The following is a 16,609-nucleotide window of genomic DNA, read 5'->3' as shown; positions in this document are numbered from 1 at the left end:
TATATATTTGAGTGTGTGTTGGAAATATTTTCAACAAGTGGTAGCAAAATTGGAGTCTAGAATTATCATCCGTTACGTTATGGATTTACTAATTTTAGGGTATTGTCTTAAAAGTTGTTCCAACGACATTTAATGTGTTATATATGATTTTTTTACCTTGTTCAATGTATAAACCTACATTTAAAAAATCTCATAATTGTATACAAGTGGATCGATCCAAAAGTTATAATTTGGAAATATTTTGAACAAGTGGCAGCAAAATAGGGTTCTAGAATTATCATATATTATGACCATATCGATATGATATGATAAAAAAAATCGTGTTATTCATTTGTCTATGATAACTTTTGATTGATTCTAGAGGAATACATAGAATACATTTATGCAAGGGATTCAAGCTTGATACTTGATTGATCTATATTAAAAATAAAATTTTAAACTCGTGCTCATGTGAAACGACTTCCTCGAAATTATTGTTGTTGTGGTTAATTATTATTATTATTTTTATTTAATTATTTTTTGTGTAAAAGTATAAAAGTGTCGACAAGTCAATAAGTCATAGTATAATATAAAAATATGTCGACTACTTTATTCGAATATAAGACATATGGGCGGTTTTCAGTTTGGGCACGACAGATATTCAAGAAATAGAATTATCAAAGATGTCATACCACACAACACTGTATTATCTAGCCTTTGATTCGATGAATTACAATGAAGTTTGACCGAAATGAATCATAATTATTCTCTTTCTAATCCATCGGTATAAATATCAACAACTACGAATTGGATTGGTTTCTCCTTATAAATAAACGTTTCGTTCACAAAAATCATGTTTGATGGCACAACAGTTGATAAAATATAATGGTGATTTTCACCACAAGTAAACTGTTTGAGACGTGTTTAGTACTTTTCTTAATAGCCAATTAAATGTAATTTTTCTGAAATAGCTTGCATTTACATTCAGATGTTACAATACAATTTCCTTCCAAAAAAAAATCATGTTAAATTCCGAATAAGGTGAATATAACATTAAAAATCAATTCATTATGTTAAAAATAATGATGATCTCATCCCAAATTTCCAACAAATATTTTATAACTGCTGTAAATATATTTCCTTAGTATAATTATGTTTCCACATTTTTTGTACAAAATTTAATTTGATCAGTCTTGTATGTTATGGATTAAGGTGAGATATTTTTAGTCATATATTTTTGTTGAATAAATAAATTATAGTCTTTTAACTATGTTATGAAAATTAAATTTAGTCATTCACGGCAAAAATCAAGTTATTTTTACAATTACATTGTCAAATACACTTACATGTCTGGAGAGATTTTTTCTAACCACGTAATTATACAAACTTAACAGTGATATTATTCATTTAGTTACACGATTTTGATGAAAACGAATAAAATTGATATTTGTAATATAGTTACATGACTGTATATATTCAACGACATATGCATTATTAGAAATATCACACCCACATATATACATGACAAAAATTGACATTTAGATTGCATTTAGATGAATGGATTTGAAATCAACGGATTTCGATTATGCTTTTATTGATAACAATGAAATAATGGATGAAATCTTAAATTTATATCTTACTGACGTACACAAAGTATAATGAATTTCAAATGGCTCCAATATTGCCTGAATTTGAAATTCATCCTAATTAATATGAAATCAATCAATCAATCAAATGCAACCTTAAACTTTGTTAGATTATGTTGCATGCATAATCTTTAAAGAATAATTTATTTTATGTAAGACGACAACTAAGGAATATTTGACCGATTAATCAAAGAAATAATTGTGCTCCAAAATTCGGAATTGTAGGCATCTCTTATGAAATTATCACGTCAAGAAAGGTCATCTTTATTAACAAACTAAAAATTTGAATTTTCCCATCTGTATATATGTTATAATTGGTAAAGATGAATAAAGGATGATTTTTTATTTTTTTTTTGGAGATATCTATTACTTGTTTGTATTTTCTATGAGTAATGAAATCAACAGCTCTAGCCCAATAAGGTTATTGGGCCAATTTTAGTTGAGCCTATCAACTAACTGGGTTGGGCATATAATGTAGATTGAGTAACATCTTAAAGGCCACCTTAGCCCATAGTATGAAACACCAGACTACCCATTAATAAATAGTAGGCCCAAATATTTGGGCCGTGGCTCAATAATATCAAGGACCGAGCTTACCTTGTGATGAACTTGACCCAAAACATGAGCAAAGCGATAATAAATAGCAGTATATCAATTCACGTATTACATGTTTGTACTATCTTTTTTAAAAAAAAATAAAATGGCTTCTCTAATGAAACTTAAATGGCTTCTTTAATGAAACTTTTGTAGTTAGTTTGATTTATGTTATAAAATAGTAGAATATTGTAATACATATAGGTAAAAATCGATCTAGTTTCCTTCCCCTTTGTAACTAAAACCATTTATATATAAAAAAAAGTATTTTTTATCTAACGTAATTTACGATGTTCATGGATTAAATTCTCATTCATGCAAACTTGTGGCAGTAGAAGTGAATTTGTGACCCCCACCAATTATTGGTCTAACACACAAAAATAGAAGCGAGAGCGAGAGTAGTTCGATTTCATCACACTAGCAAACAAAGCAATGTGGAGTGAGTCAAAATGAGTGGCTCCACCCCCACAAAAATAACTGAAACACGACTCTGACGTCCTTCATTTTTTTTTAACGAGTCTTTGGAAATATCTAAAGGGAACACCCTGAATCACCACACATGATGGTCAGTTTGGGGTGGGGGCTCTCACCCACCATCAAATCTCCACGTGAATTGTCCTTTTCCCTATGACAATAAGCCCAATCTCACGCACTCGTTAATTTGTAATGAATCCAATAACTTATATTATAATGTTTCATATTCGACGATTATTAAAAATGTATCAAGACGAGTATTTTCAGTGTGTTTATGTCTTCATTTACACGTATCCCAGAAAACTTTTCAGGGAGTCACACGTCTTAGAATTTCCCCAAGTTGAGCACGCTCTATCTTGGTTTTCTTATGTGATGAGCTACCAAAAAGAAGATGAACTTTCTTGATATGGACAATGTATATCAAATTTTTTAAGCATTACTCAACTGTACAGTAGTACTACACAATTGGATGGAATATATTATTGAATCTTTCGTTTTAAGCATGGATACGTAGCTGAATTATTCTCACACCCAATATGTCGAAGAGATTAACCAGACTTGAAATATTTGGAAGTTTGAAATTTGGGTGCATTTGTAAAAGGATTTTCTGGATTAATTGCATGAACATTAAAGTGAACTGATTAAAAGAATGTGGATATTTTAATTTCATTTTCACGTGAAAAGGAGCAGTGCAGTACGGTAAGTAGGCCAAGCCCAGTGTAAGATATAATTATTGCTCTCTTTACAGATGTAAAATCAGCGCTTTGGTGGACCATCCTTGGCCCATATGTTCTTTATTTTTCAGATTATTTGAAAAAAATTGAATTGGGGATATATTTTTTTAAAAAATACTTGAGATGATATTTGTTTTGGTTATGTTTTAAATTTATCATAATTATTATTATATTTGTATAAAAGCATGTATTTGAAATATTTCGAACATAAATTCATCAAACAATCAAAAGACTTCAAAAATCTCAATCCAAACACATTTTAATTTTTCATTTTCGAATTTTCTTTAAAGATTCTTCTTACTTTGTTTTATTTTTCTTTTTTACCAAGATATTTCATGCCAATGTTTGTAAAACAACAAACCATAAACAATAATCACATCTCTATAATCGAATTCGAATTTCGACAAAATAATACATCTCGGTTTGAGTACAATAATTGTGAGTACGAATCAAGTAAGTTTCAAAATGACCTGAACAACATACCTCTAGACTCATTTGCGCTTTTGGTATGATAAACAAACATCAATTCCTATATTTTTAGATCGATTTGAGTTTGAATATATTGAAAGTGAGGATTTGAAATGACTTTATATTCAGATATATTTGAACTTCAACTCAATGATTTAAAAAAAATAATTAGTTGGGATTAAAAATATTCATTGTCGAACAAACCAATGACAATGAATTTGTTATTATTGATTTGAAATATCAAATTTCAAATTCATCTTACAAAATTATATCACCAATTTTTTTACGCTACTCTATTTAACATTTTGGTTATTTAACAACAGCAATTAATATATATCACTTTATTTTCAAAAAATAATAATATGAAAAATAAGATAGAGAATGAACTCCGGCCCTCCCAAATCCTTTCCTTCCAATAATTTAAGCAAATGGACCAAACATGAACAATAAGACAATGTTTACTTAAAACGATGCATAATATATAAATGATAAATTAATGTATAAAAATTAAATACTGATTTATAATTCCAGTCATCTTTAAAACTTGAATTTAATTAAAAAGACTTTTTTCTAATTATCTTTAGAAAAAAAACTTTATATCCTCAACCATGGAAAATGACATTTTAGCCCCCCACATTCAAATAATTTTATGCAGGACTCCAAGGAATACGAAAGTAGCTGTTTTCAAGTGTTAGAAAGAACCTGGACCGACAAAGGAAAAAGGTTGAAAAAAGAGATATTAATTAATCAAATCTGCCAACACAAGTTCATGCATCAAATTATTTATAATTTTAGCACATAATCCTTCCGATTATAATGGAGTTGTGGTGTTGCAACGCATTCTTCAGAACCACTTATCTACAACTGTCATCATCGTACAAAAGAAGGAAGAAACAAAAACAATGGTTAATCGACCCATAATTGTTTTTATCAAACTTTTCTTTTTCTGTTTCACATTCGATGGTTCTGTAGTTGTAGGAGTCTCGCATAGGCGCCATCGGGTCGACTGATTAGGTCGCTATGGCTACCTTGCTCTACGATTCGCCCATCTTGAATGACACCGATGCTGTCCACCCCGCGTATTGTAGATAACCGATGGGCGACGAGAATGGTGGTTCGCCCTCTCATAAGCCTTTCGAGGGCTTCTTGCAGCACGCACTCAGACTCGGCGTCAAGGGCACTTGTGGCCTCGTCGAGCAGAAGTATAGACGGGTTTTTAAGAACGGCCCGTGCTATGGCAATGCGTTGTTTCTGTCCTCCAGAGAGCTGCACACCTCGTTCACCGACTGGAGTTTTGTAACCTTCGGGTAATCCACTGACGAATGTGTGCACGTTCGCTGCTCGTGCTGCTTCGATCACTTCTGCCTCGGTTGCTCCTTCTCTTCCGTAAGCTATGTTCTCGAGAATGCTTGACGCGAAAAGTGCCGGTTCTTGCTGCACCAAACCGATTTTGAGACGAAGAGACTTCAAGTTTAATCTCCTGATATCTTTTCCATCGATCATAACTTTCCCAGACATGGGGTCGTAAAATCGCTCTATCAATGCAATTACAGAACTCTTCCCTGATCCGCTTGCACCAACAAGAGCCTGGCTCTGCCCGGCTCGAATTCTTAGGCTAAAGTCCTTAAAAATGATCACATCCGGCCGAGATGGATAAGCAAAGTCGACATGACGCAGCTCAATCTCACCACGAATGGACTCAACCATCTCCGCTTCAGAATCGTCCGGATCTATCCTTGTGGGACGATCAAGAATCGAGAAAACGGAACCAACAGCCTCTCCACCCCTTATTATTTCGGGAGCAAGGCTCACGGTTTCAGCAACGGAATTGGCAGTGATGACCAAGACTACAAACACCTTAATGACCTTAGAAAACGTAGAGACTCCTTTGCTGACAAGGTGTGCGCCATACCATAAGATTAAAGCTTCGGATGCATAAAGGGCAAGCTGAGAGAGACCGAATAGAAAACCCGAGCATTGGCTGCGACGTAGGCTTTGACGTTGAGGGACACGTAGTTGATGGTGAAACAATGATAGGATTTTTTCTTGGGCATTGAATGCCGCGACTGTCCTAATGTTGCTTACCCCTTCACCAGCAATCATACTAGTTTTCGCATGCGCCGTAGCGGTGTCTCCAGCAAATCCTTTGAGAGACAGTTGCTGCAATATTCAATAGCAGCAGAACCAATACAAGATCGTTAAAAAAGAATCAAGAGATTTTGAATCCGTTATGAATGTTCATAAACACTTAATTGCAGACGAGTTTCGAGTTCATATTCAAAGAAAATTATAACAGCATTTTGAACTATCTCGACCTACCCCTGGTCGACCATATTTATCCCCTTCCCCAAATCCTCAACCTCTATATTTGCTTCCATAAATATAAAAATGGTTGGAACGGTTTAGACCAGTATGAACAAATTTTGGAGTCCAAGATAATTCAATCTGTGGATTGTGAGCCACATTCTACTCAATCTTTTCATTAATATTATTATTATTTATTATATTTATATATTGAATTTACATTTATTTACACTCGACCTAAGTTAAATAAATTGTCAAACTAGCACCACTTGAAGAACCACTGGTCGAGACATAAGTGAATATTTTGAAAACTTGATCCGAGCTTGACTGATTTACACCTTTAGATTAGATATAAAGTACCAATAGAAAAACAGAACACACGCAACCCAAAGATTTGAGTAATCTGGAATCGAGAAAGTACACTTATTCCTCCAGGTATCACTCTAAAAAAAAAAAAAACTCAAAATTTTCAGTGTCATCGAAGTTGATGATCAATAATAGATTCTTATACTGTTCCTCAGGCACTACTGTACTACATTAATGCTTTTGTTTATTTAATGTTTGGCTGTGTGAGTTTCAAAGAGTCATGTAGACGAGGTGAAGGGGCACATGCAGGGCACTATGTTGTAATTACACCCCTTGTCCTCTAGTGCCAAGCAAAAAGTGAAATTGGGTTCCAAGATTCAAACATTTTCAGTAATAAATTTTATCTTCTCAATATAGTGGGCCCCGGATAAATTTAATTGCAGTGAAGATATTTTATTTCTTCCCATATTTGCCTGTCCAGATTTCATGGGCATTCTTTAAGGTCTTAATTAGCATCTTTTACGGAATGACTTTTTGTTTAGTTATAGTTGTGTCGCGAATCCAACCCCTCTCCTCGAATTTGGGATCTCAATGCCAGATAGGCTATAAAGCCATCGCCCCCAGAGACTAGTAATGACTGCAGAGCTTGTATTTTTGAAAAAAATCTCAATTGGGTTGGCCCCTACTTCAATGCAAAGCCTAAAACGACCTAGTCCCCCACAAACTTTTGGAGCGTTCATAACAAAATAAGTGTGGTTTGTGGAAGGATTAAAAGGTTTACCTGGGCAAAATTTGCAAGGACTAGAAGAGGAAATGTGGAAAGTATCAGCAGTGAGACCCTCCATTCGACTATGAAGGCAACAATGAAAGATGTAAGAAGAGAAGTCATGTTCTGTAGTATCACCGATATCCTCTCGGCTATGGCTGATTTTACGTCCGCAGCATCGGTGGCTAAACGGGATGCAAGAAGGCTGGAATTGTTCTCCTCCTCGTCGAACCAGCCAACTTCATTCCTCAAGATCGCTGAAATAAATAAAGAAAATTAATATTTCATACTCTGATGAAATTTTAATGAAGGCAAATTGCCATATTAAGATCCCTTTTACCCGCAAGCATCATCCGCCTCACTCGGGTGGTAAGGTTCTCTCCCATGATACTGAAGAAGTAGTGCTGAATTAGATATGCAACAACGGCATAAAGGCCCGCTCCAATATATATGAAAACATACTCCTTCGTTTTTCGTTCCATGACGGCTGGATTTCTATAATAGAACACCTCAATCATATTACTCATAACGATGGCAAATGTAGGACCAATGAACCCAGAAAGAACTGATCCTACTGCGCCCATGATTGAGTAAGGCCACTCGGGAGCATTTAGCTTAAGCAGTCGGCAGAAATACCCAGCTGGCGCTGGACTTTTCCTTTCCGTTTCAGCATTTGATATCATCTCTATACGACCATCGGCGCCTGTGCTGTAGGAGTAGCTCAAATTTCTTAAACTCCCTGAACGGAGGCTGAGAGATTTAGTTGACAATGAATGGCTCAGCCGAGACGAGCGTGTTCGACGAGTTGATGGGTTTGAAAAATCCCTATTTCCTACCATTTCTTGGAATCGAATCAAGGAAGCATATGCCCCAGCTTTGGCAATGAGTTCTTCATGTGTTCCAGTTTCGACAACTTGCCCTTGCTTTATAACTGCGATAGAGTCAACATTTCTTATTGTCGAGATTCGATGGGCGATGACTACCGTAGTTCTCCCCACCATCAGACGATCCAAAGCCTCCTGAACTATGCTTTCCGAGCCCGCATCTAACGCACTGGTCGCTTCGTCAAGCAGAAGAATCTTCGGGTCCTTCAGCATAGCTCTGGCAATAGCTATTCTTTGTTTCTGGCCACCAGAGATTTGAACACCACGTTCTCCAACCTAGATTTATACGGAACAAGTTTATTTATCTATGTTCATAGTGCAACTCAAAATGCACCCGGTGCAGCAGTTCAAGTAGCATGTCACAGTTACTGGCACGTAAACAACTAACTACACAGAACAATAAGAGTTCAGAGAACATTGCTTAAATCAACCTGAGTATTGTAGCCGTTTGGGAGCAAAGCGATATAGCTGTGAGCATTAGCAGCCGAGGCAGCAGCTTCCACTTCTACCATGGTCGCGTCAGGTTTTCCATAGAGAATGTTTTCAAGAATTGTGGTCGCAAAGAGTGCTGGTTCTTGGTTCACCAAACCAATTTGATTCCGAAGCCACCTGAGCTGCAGCGTCTTGATGTCCTCGCCATCTAGCAAAATTGCTCCTACATACCAGTTCCATTATGAAGAAGTACAATTAGTTTAAAACTTCCTTACGTATTCAGTCTCGAAAAGGTAAGAAAGTTAATTAGTTACCCTGATTCGGATCATAGAATCTTTCTATCAAGGAAACTACAGTGCTTTTCCCGGAACCACTACCGCCAACTACTGCCATTGTTTTTCCAGCGGGAAAGAAAATGGAGAAATCTTTGAAGATTAGAACATCGGGTCTAGATGGATAGCTAAAAGTTACATTATTAAACTCAATGTTTCCATTAACATCGGTCAAACACTTTGCATCTGCCGCGTCTGGAACAATGGTCGGCTTTTGCTTCATTATCTCCATCAACTTGTATCCAGCGGCTTTACCTTTACTGAACGCTCCCAGATTAGAAAAGGACTGCCCCAAACTCCTGTTCGTATCAAACACATAAGAACCCTTGATTCGCCACACATGTTCAAGAAACAAGAACTGGAAAAACTAGCATTATCAAATCTTACATGCCACCAACAATGGCGGAGAAAATAGCAGTGAATGCCTTGCCACCATCCGTCTGCCCGTTTCGAATAAAAACACCAGCGTACCAGAAAACAAGAGCCCACGACATGCACGCTATACCGTATGTACATCCTAATCCCAGCCCTTTCGCCATTCCAGCCTTGTAACCCAACTTCAGCGTATTTTGTATTAAATCCGAATACGAACTCAAGGCCTTCGCCTCACCAACATAAGAATAAACAGTCCTCACTTGTGCAATCGACTGCATTCAACGAGCATGCCGTTAGTTAGCAAAACAGTGGCAATATCATGAGAATCGAAATACATTTCACTCCATTTAAAGTTCAATAACTCGTGAAGCTTTTACCTGCTCCGCGATTATACCAGCACTTGCATAGGATTCGCGGCTCTTGGAGGTGAGTCCCGTGAGGGTATACGCATATAAACCTCCGGCAAAAGCGATTCCAGGAATCACAGCCACACTGAGTAGAGCTAGCCTCCATGAACACACAAAACCGACCACCAATCCCGCCAAAAATGTTGACAGATAATGAATGAAATTACCAACCTGGTCCCACGCACAAAAACCAACACATTCAGCAACATATTATACATATATAAATAAACGAATGAAACAGAGAAATCGAAGTAAACCGACGTCCATTGTCCTACATTAGTAACCAGCTAGCAGAGCGGGAAGAGGTGGTGCAATTTAACAAAGTTCTGCTAACGTAAGCGGGTAATTAAGAAGGTGAGCATTTTGGAAACGGGCCCGCAATAATGGCACAACTAACTGTCCCGTCCAATGAATGATCCGATTTTCCTTCTTTAGTGCAACACTTGTCTAATACTAGATTACACCGTTATCCATCTGAAAACACACTCCTTGTTATTACACTGTGTTCTCTCACTTTCTTGGATTGAGAGGAAAAAGAAACCCTTTTTTAAAACAAAAAACACCATGAAATTTAATAATTTTAAAAAAAAAACTCGAAAGCATGAAACAGGACCTTCTCGCTAATGGCATCTTGGACAAGGAGTGTATCTGTGGAGACACTAAATACAATGTCCCCTGTTCTTGCGTCTGTGTCGAAGAATCCCACATCTTGTTTCAGAACCGCTTCCAAGTATTTCTTCCTCAATGCACCCACTTGTCTTTCCCCAGAGTACATCCAACAAGCAATTTCTGTTTTTTTAATATAAAAATATGCGCCACAAACAAGACGTTAAATTTTAATTCCCAGAAAAGATAAGGGCTATATTTTAATTTCAAAGTAAAGTGATAGGGATGTGTGATTAGATAATAAAGAAATAGGGAAGAAATCGACAGGTTGAAGAGGAAAACGACAGACGGTCCACGGACCACGTGCGACTGATTCTAAGTGAACAGTCTTAAAACACTGTGAACCAAAAATAAAATTTAAAATTAATTTCCACGATCTACCTAAGATTAAATTTAGAACCATTATCAATACACCCAAAAAATCCCAGGAATCGGGGTGAATTCAGCTGAAAAATAAGCCCAGGTCACAAATCCCACCTCCATAAGAAGAGATGCACACAATCAATCCAAGGTAGACGAAGTACAGAGCATACTGCATTAAATCACGAAAATCACAGTCAGATCTGGATTAATACAACACATATTCGAAACATTTAGACTGAGATGAATGAAATGATTTGAAAAAGTCCCAACCTTGGAAACTTCGTGGGTCATCTTGGGCAAATCCATTTGGTTCTTGCCAAAACCATTGACCATCTCCCCAAACAGTAGAAAGAAAACAGGCATCGAAGACCCGTGAATAATGGCTCCGACGCTGCCAGAGATCATCAGAACATAATCATACTTATCAGCAAATGAAAACAGCTGGTAAAATGACAGGCTCTGCTCCTTCTTCTCGGACTCTGGCATTGCTTTCCCCTCGGCAGCTTCCGCCATTTTCAAAAAAACTCAAATTTTGAAAAAAAGAAAGAAAAAAAGCAGCAAGCTTGGAATCACCCTTGAAGAATCAACCTCAAAAAGGGTAGAAAACTGGCTTCTTGGCTATGAGTAACATGTGAAGCAGCAAGCTTGGAATCACCCTTGAAGAATCAACCTCAAAAAGGGTAGAAAACTGGCTTCTTGGCTATGAGTAACATGTGAAACGGGGGATCCTAGAACACAGACTCCGTCCTCGAGTACTTGTAGCTGTCTTTGTACATGTTTTTGTGAGCAACGGGTAGTGAGTTTGACGATTCAATGGCCTTATTAATAAAAGCCCAGCTTGAGAGAGGAAGAAACCAGCGAGTGAGTGAGTGAGTGACTGTGTGAGAGAGAAAGAGCTACGAGAGTGTGTGTGTGTGTGACGGACGGGTAATGTGCTTGTGTAGAACGAAGGGGGTGTAAAGTTTGTTTGGGCTTACACAAGGTGAGATAACTAATTCTGGTAATTGTCTTCGAGAAATTTTATTATAAAAAAAAATATGATTTCATAAATATAAATCCATAACTTAATATACAAAATAAATTAAATTAAGATTTATATTTAATTTGTTAATATTAATATAATCAACTAATATGCTCGAATCGAAACGATGGAGAAATAAAATGGACAAATTTATATTATTTAATAAGTTTTTATCACATTCAAAAAAATAAGATACAAAATTCTAGACATATAAGAAGAAAAAATAAATTAAAATTTTAGCATATCTACTTTTTTTTATCGGATATATGAAAATTAATTTTAATTTATCATTTTTATCTCAAAATAAAGTAAATATTTATAGGTAAACTCTCTTCATCACATAGATTTAGGTATGTGCGTATTTTCACATATATTAATAAAATTATTACACAATTAAATTTTACAAAAAAATTATTTTACATCTTATTTAATAATTTCTTTATTGATTTAATTAAAGCAGTAATAATTTTAAAATTTTAAATAAAGCTATATTTGTAAAAGAATAGAGAAAATAATATCAAATACAAAAACTGGATTAGATGACAAAATTAAGCCTAAATATATGTTACGGATGGAATATCGTTTATAAGCCAACGGACCTTAATGATCATCTTTGATGGAGCTTTTTCTTCTTGTTTTCATTATATATAAATATATTATATATCGGTTTTTCGTTCGGTTATGATTTTAAAATTTATGAAATTCGATTTTTCGGTTCGGTTTCGGTTTTAATCCCCCAAAAAACCGAATAACCGAACCGACCATATTATTGTTAAGTATAGGATTTTAATGTATAATGGGTCATATTATTTTTAAATATAAGACTTTTTATGTATAATGAGCCTATTAGGATTTAAGAACTTAGTATCATTAACCTTCAATTTTCAATCCGATTGTTTTAATCCCAAAAATTAAATGTTTGACAAATACTATGATTTAGATTTTAAAGACATAAAATGACGTATAATTTAATTTCTTAACAAAATTTTAGTTAATCGTATATAACCTGCCGTATAAACCGAACCATATTACAAAAAATCGAACCGAACCGTAATAAAATGGTTTGGTTTTGGACTAGAGATATTCAAAATCGAAAACCGAAAAACCGACATTTTGTAGAGTAAAATCAGACTAAACCCACGGTTGCCCAATCCTACTCAACACTAAGCCGGGGAAAATTCTGAACCTTTTCAGTTCGAAGCATGTGTAAAACTTTAATGCCAATTGTCCTTCCGCTGTCTATTATTTATTAAGTTGAAGAATTTTGTTTTGTTTTATTTTATTTTCCCAATAATTGAAAGTATATATATTATAGAATTCTTTTTAATTATTTTCCCAAAGTATTGTGAGTCGCATGTGCCGCAGGTAAATTTTTAAATCAGACGGATCAAGAATTGGTAATTACACAGATTTTACAAGGTTTTAATTCTTTGCACGGTAATTAGAATCTACTGTCTACAGCCATTTGTATATCACTAGCCAATTAAATCAGTCCAATTATATAATAATCGATTCGTTCTAATATGTCAAATATTTTCTTATTCTCAATCGCAATGGCTTTCCTTCTAATTTTCCCCTTATTATTTACACTATACTTTTTACATATTTCATATATAATAATTCCACATAATTAAACGACACTAATTCTTTTTTTTACAAAAAAATTCCAAAATTGTGGAGACAATATCGTCGCGTCCATTGTGACACTAGAAAACATATACATCGAACGGTATAATGAAAACCTAAAAATGTGATGTATCATACTCCATCATTCATATATCTTATAAGCTTTCATTTTCACAATAATTTCGATCCCCAAAAATTCCTTCTGATTACAAGAATGCTAGTAGGCCTATCTTGTTCGTTGATAATTAATTGAGTCCGAAAAGGATAATACAAAAAATTTTATAGTTATCGGAAATTTCAGTAGGCGCAAAAATGCAAAGATTTGATGGGGAGATAGAATTTAATTAATTTTCGTTTTAAAATAATTAAAAAAATTATATTTTTGTACAGTTTTTTTTTAATTTATATATGCATAAATCCATATATATATTAATCAAATAATAAGGTGAAGTGACAAAATCAACACAAACAATTTTATTTTTATTCAAATGTGTATAGTTCATGCAATGCCTTGGAAGCATCTTCTTTTTTCCCTTTAATATATGTGAGTTGAATCAGTGCGTGTATGTGCTTAAAGGAGGATTTTTGCTTAGGTTTGGTCACATCACCGGTGGAATTGATCAATTTTAATTTTTTCCCAATTATGAATCATGATAAATTCTTTTATTTTTAAAAATATTATACAATTTACAACTATATATATATATATATATATATAATTATATAAGACTTTGAAATGATTAATTGGTTTCCTCATTATCCTTTTGCTAGCATCCGACCCGTAACTTCTATTTGGGCGCAACCCGAACATATTGTAGGGTTTGTATTCAACTAATCTTATATGATAAAATTAACGAAGAATTTCTCAAACTTTGCAAGATTTTAAATTAAAGTTAACCTTATAAATTATGTAGATTCGTGCTAGTATAAAGTACGTATGTAGCATAGATTGAAGGGGAATATACATAGTATGGTCCCAAAATAGGCTGCATGGTCCAAAGAGAGAACCTACGGATCGAATAGGCTAGCATATATATGCTATAAAATTGGGATGCATGCATGTAACTAATTTAATTTTAAAATCGTAGATTTTGGTATACGTAGATAATGTATATTCTACTATATGAAGCGAAAGGTTGTGAAATTATCTCCATCATGCATGCAATTAATGATTTCACGTACGCATATATATAAACATGTAATCTTATAACAATATTTAAATGCTACATGCATGCATCTGTAAAATTAAGTTGGTGTATTAATAGTACTCCTTTAGCACGTTGGGATCACACACACACATATCATATATAGACACACGCAGATGTGCACGACGAGGTTCAGTGGTGCAACGTTATACACATACGAAAATACACACATGCATGCATATATACATATGTAATACATGTTTGTGTATATATATATGCGATGAGGTTCAGCCGTTGTTGCTTCGGATAAGTCTACAACATATATGGTTAGATGCAGTGGCGGAGCCAGGAATCTGGCGTTACCCGGGCTAAAATTTTAAACTCTAACATCCTTTAATATTTTAAATTGATCTACCCGAACTAATATCAAATTTATCCAAAATTATACAAAAATTTACATATAAATTTTTTAAAAAAATTTTGGACCACTCAGGCTAAAGCCCGGGTACAAGGGACTGTACCTCCGCCCCAGCTGGTTAGATGCAGGGGCGTAGCCAAGATTTTAAAATAGGGTGGGCTGGACATTGAAAATGTAAATATTATTTAATGTATTTTTTTAATTTTTTGTTATATTTTGTATAATATGAACTAGATAAATTTTAAAAATCATCTTAAGAATTTAATATATCAATATACATGATAAATGTATACTTACATATATCCACACCCAAAAAATAATAATAATAATAATAATAATAATAACTAAAGGTATATATAATCATAATTAATATGGTTTCACATTATGAGACTTTAAAATGATCAAATGAAGTGGGTTTGGTTTTGTTGTATTTGCTTTTGGGGACACTGTGGATCCATTAATGAAGGCTTAGCACATTTTTTGACTAGCTTTCGGTAGGTTAACTATTTGCAGGCATGTGCTTAGCTTGAATTTAAATTACACCCACTGATATATACTTAATAATTAACAAGATTAATCCAATGATACACCGAATATAGTAATCTAAAACCTCCCCCCAACTATACATTATTATGTCCAAGTTTGAGTTTCTGCTTAATTAGGCTTATATTTAATTATATGATTAACCAAAAATAAAATTCTTAATTAAAAGTCGTGGTTCCGAAGGGTAATCTCCCTTAAAATGAAGAAAAATAAAATTTTTAATCTTTAGAGTATATATGTACACTATTTAACACATTAAAAATAATAATTCTAATTATCTTTCCAAATCAATCAATGATCATGCTTGTTGTGCGAAATGATTCCTTGGCGTGAGCCCTCCTTCGATACAATACTCATAATGCATCATGTAATTATCTAGGTCATCGATCGACCTAAAAAGAGAGTAAAAAAACATATCAATCTTTTTGCCAAAATTTTGATACGTTGTCCACCAATCGTATCGACTTTTGTATTTATCGTTGATTTAGTATTTATAACATAGTGGGTGTACAATTTTGATAAAATTCATCATGTCCAATAGGTGAGTGTCAACTGAGCTGTGGGGATATAGATGAATATGTTTGATGGACAAACTGTATTGATGTATTCTTTTATCTCTTGTAGTTGAACTCAAGTTTTATAGACAAATAATATAATAATTTTTAAATATGCAACATTTTGTAATTTTTATTCATTTTTTTAATGCATATAATATACATGATTTCTTTTTTATACATTCCCCAACAAAGATCATTCCAACTGCTACGATAAATGATACAAAGCACCAAGTCATGAAATGTATGTATACCTTTTGACATGTAGGACACAAAAGATGCAAGTTACATTAGTGGACATGAGTAATAGTCATTGGGATGTACCTTTTGTGGGTGATGTATATATATGACTATTGGGTGGACTTCTTTTTTGACAATCCACCGAACACTTATTAATTACAGTTGCATCAAACATCTCTTTTGCCCCTTATTTTTGTGTCCACACACAATATTGAAAAGTAGAAGAGATAAGTTGGCTTCTCAGTGTGTTTGAATTGATATAATAGGTGAGCTCCTGACAATCATACTGAGTTCGATGTTATGTACATTTTTTCGGACGAACCTGTCACACA

At 34.2% G+C, this 16,609-nt stretch overlaps 1 protein-coding gene across 1 annotated transcript; it reads right to left on the bottom strand.

The window, feature by feature from the left end:
- Positions 1-4,644: 4,644 nt before the first annotated feature.
- Positions 4,645-11,643, bottom strand: LOC140974453 (ABC transporter B family member 19). The gene is made up of 11 exons (XM_073437912.1): positions 11,401-11,643; positions 11,001-11,318; positions 10,845-10,899; positions 10,315-10,490; positions 9,672-9,872; positions 9,307-9,566; positions 8,902-9,218; positions 8,587-8,810; positions 7,612-8,431; positions 7,287-7,528; positions 4,645-6,055 (listed from the first exon to the last, which is right to left on the bottom strand). The coding sequence occupies exons 2-11, from the start codon at positions 11,241-11,243 to the stop codon at positions 4,847-4,849; spliced, it is 3,747 nt and encodes a 1,248-aa protein (XP_073294013.1). The 5' UTR covers positions 11,244-11,318; positions 11,401-11,643; the 3' UTR covers positions 4,645-4,846.
- Between the last annotated feature and the right edge of the window lie 4,966 nt (positions 11,644-16,609).

The sequence above is a fragment of the Primulina huaijiensis genome, chromosome 3 (genome assembly GCF_012295235.1).
Source record: "Primulina huaijiensis isolate GDHJ02 chromosome 3, ASM1229523v2, whole genome shotgun sequence".
Taxonomy (NCBI): domain Eukaryota; kingdom Viridiplantae; phylum Streptophyta; class Magnoliopsida; order Lamiales; family Gesneriaceae; genus Primulina; species Primulina huaijiensis.
Note: the sequence above shows the minus strand (reverse complement) of the source record. Positions and strands in the feature narration are given on the sequence as shown.

What these genes read in the sequence shown, in the direction of transcription:
- LOC140974453 (XM_073437912.1), bottom strand. Translation starts at nt 11,243, where the DNA reads ATGGCGGAAGCTGCCGAGGGGAAAGCAATGCCAGAGTCCGAGAAGAAG. An exon ending in AAGATGCCATTAGCGAGAAG is followed by an intron (nt 9,873 to 10,314) that starts GTCCTGTTTCAT and finishes GCGTGGGACCAG; the next exon opens with GTTGGTAATTTCATTCATTA. An exon ending in GAGGCGGATGATGCTTGCGG is followed by an intron (nt 7,529 to 7,611) that starts GTAAAAGGGATC and finishes TATTTATTTCAG; the next exon opens with CGATCTTGAGGAATGAAGTT.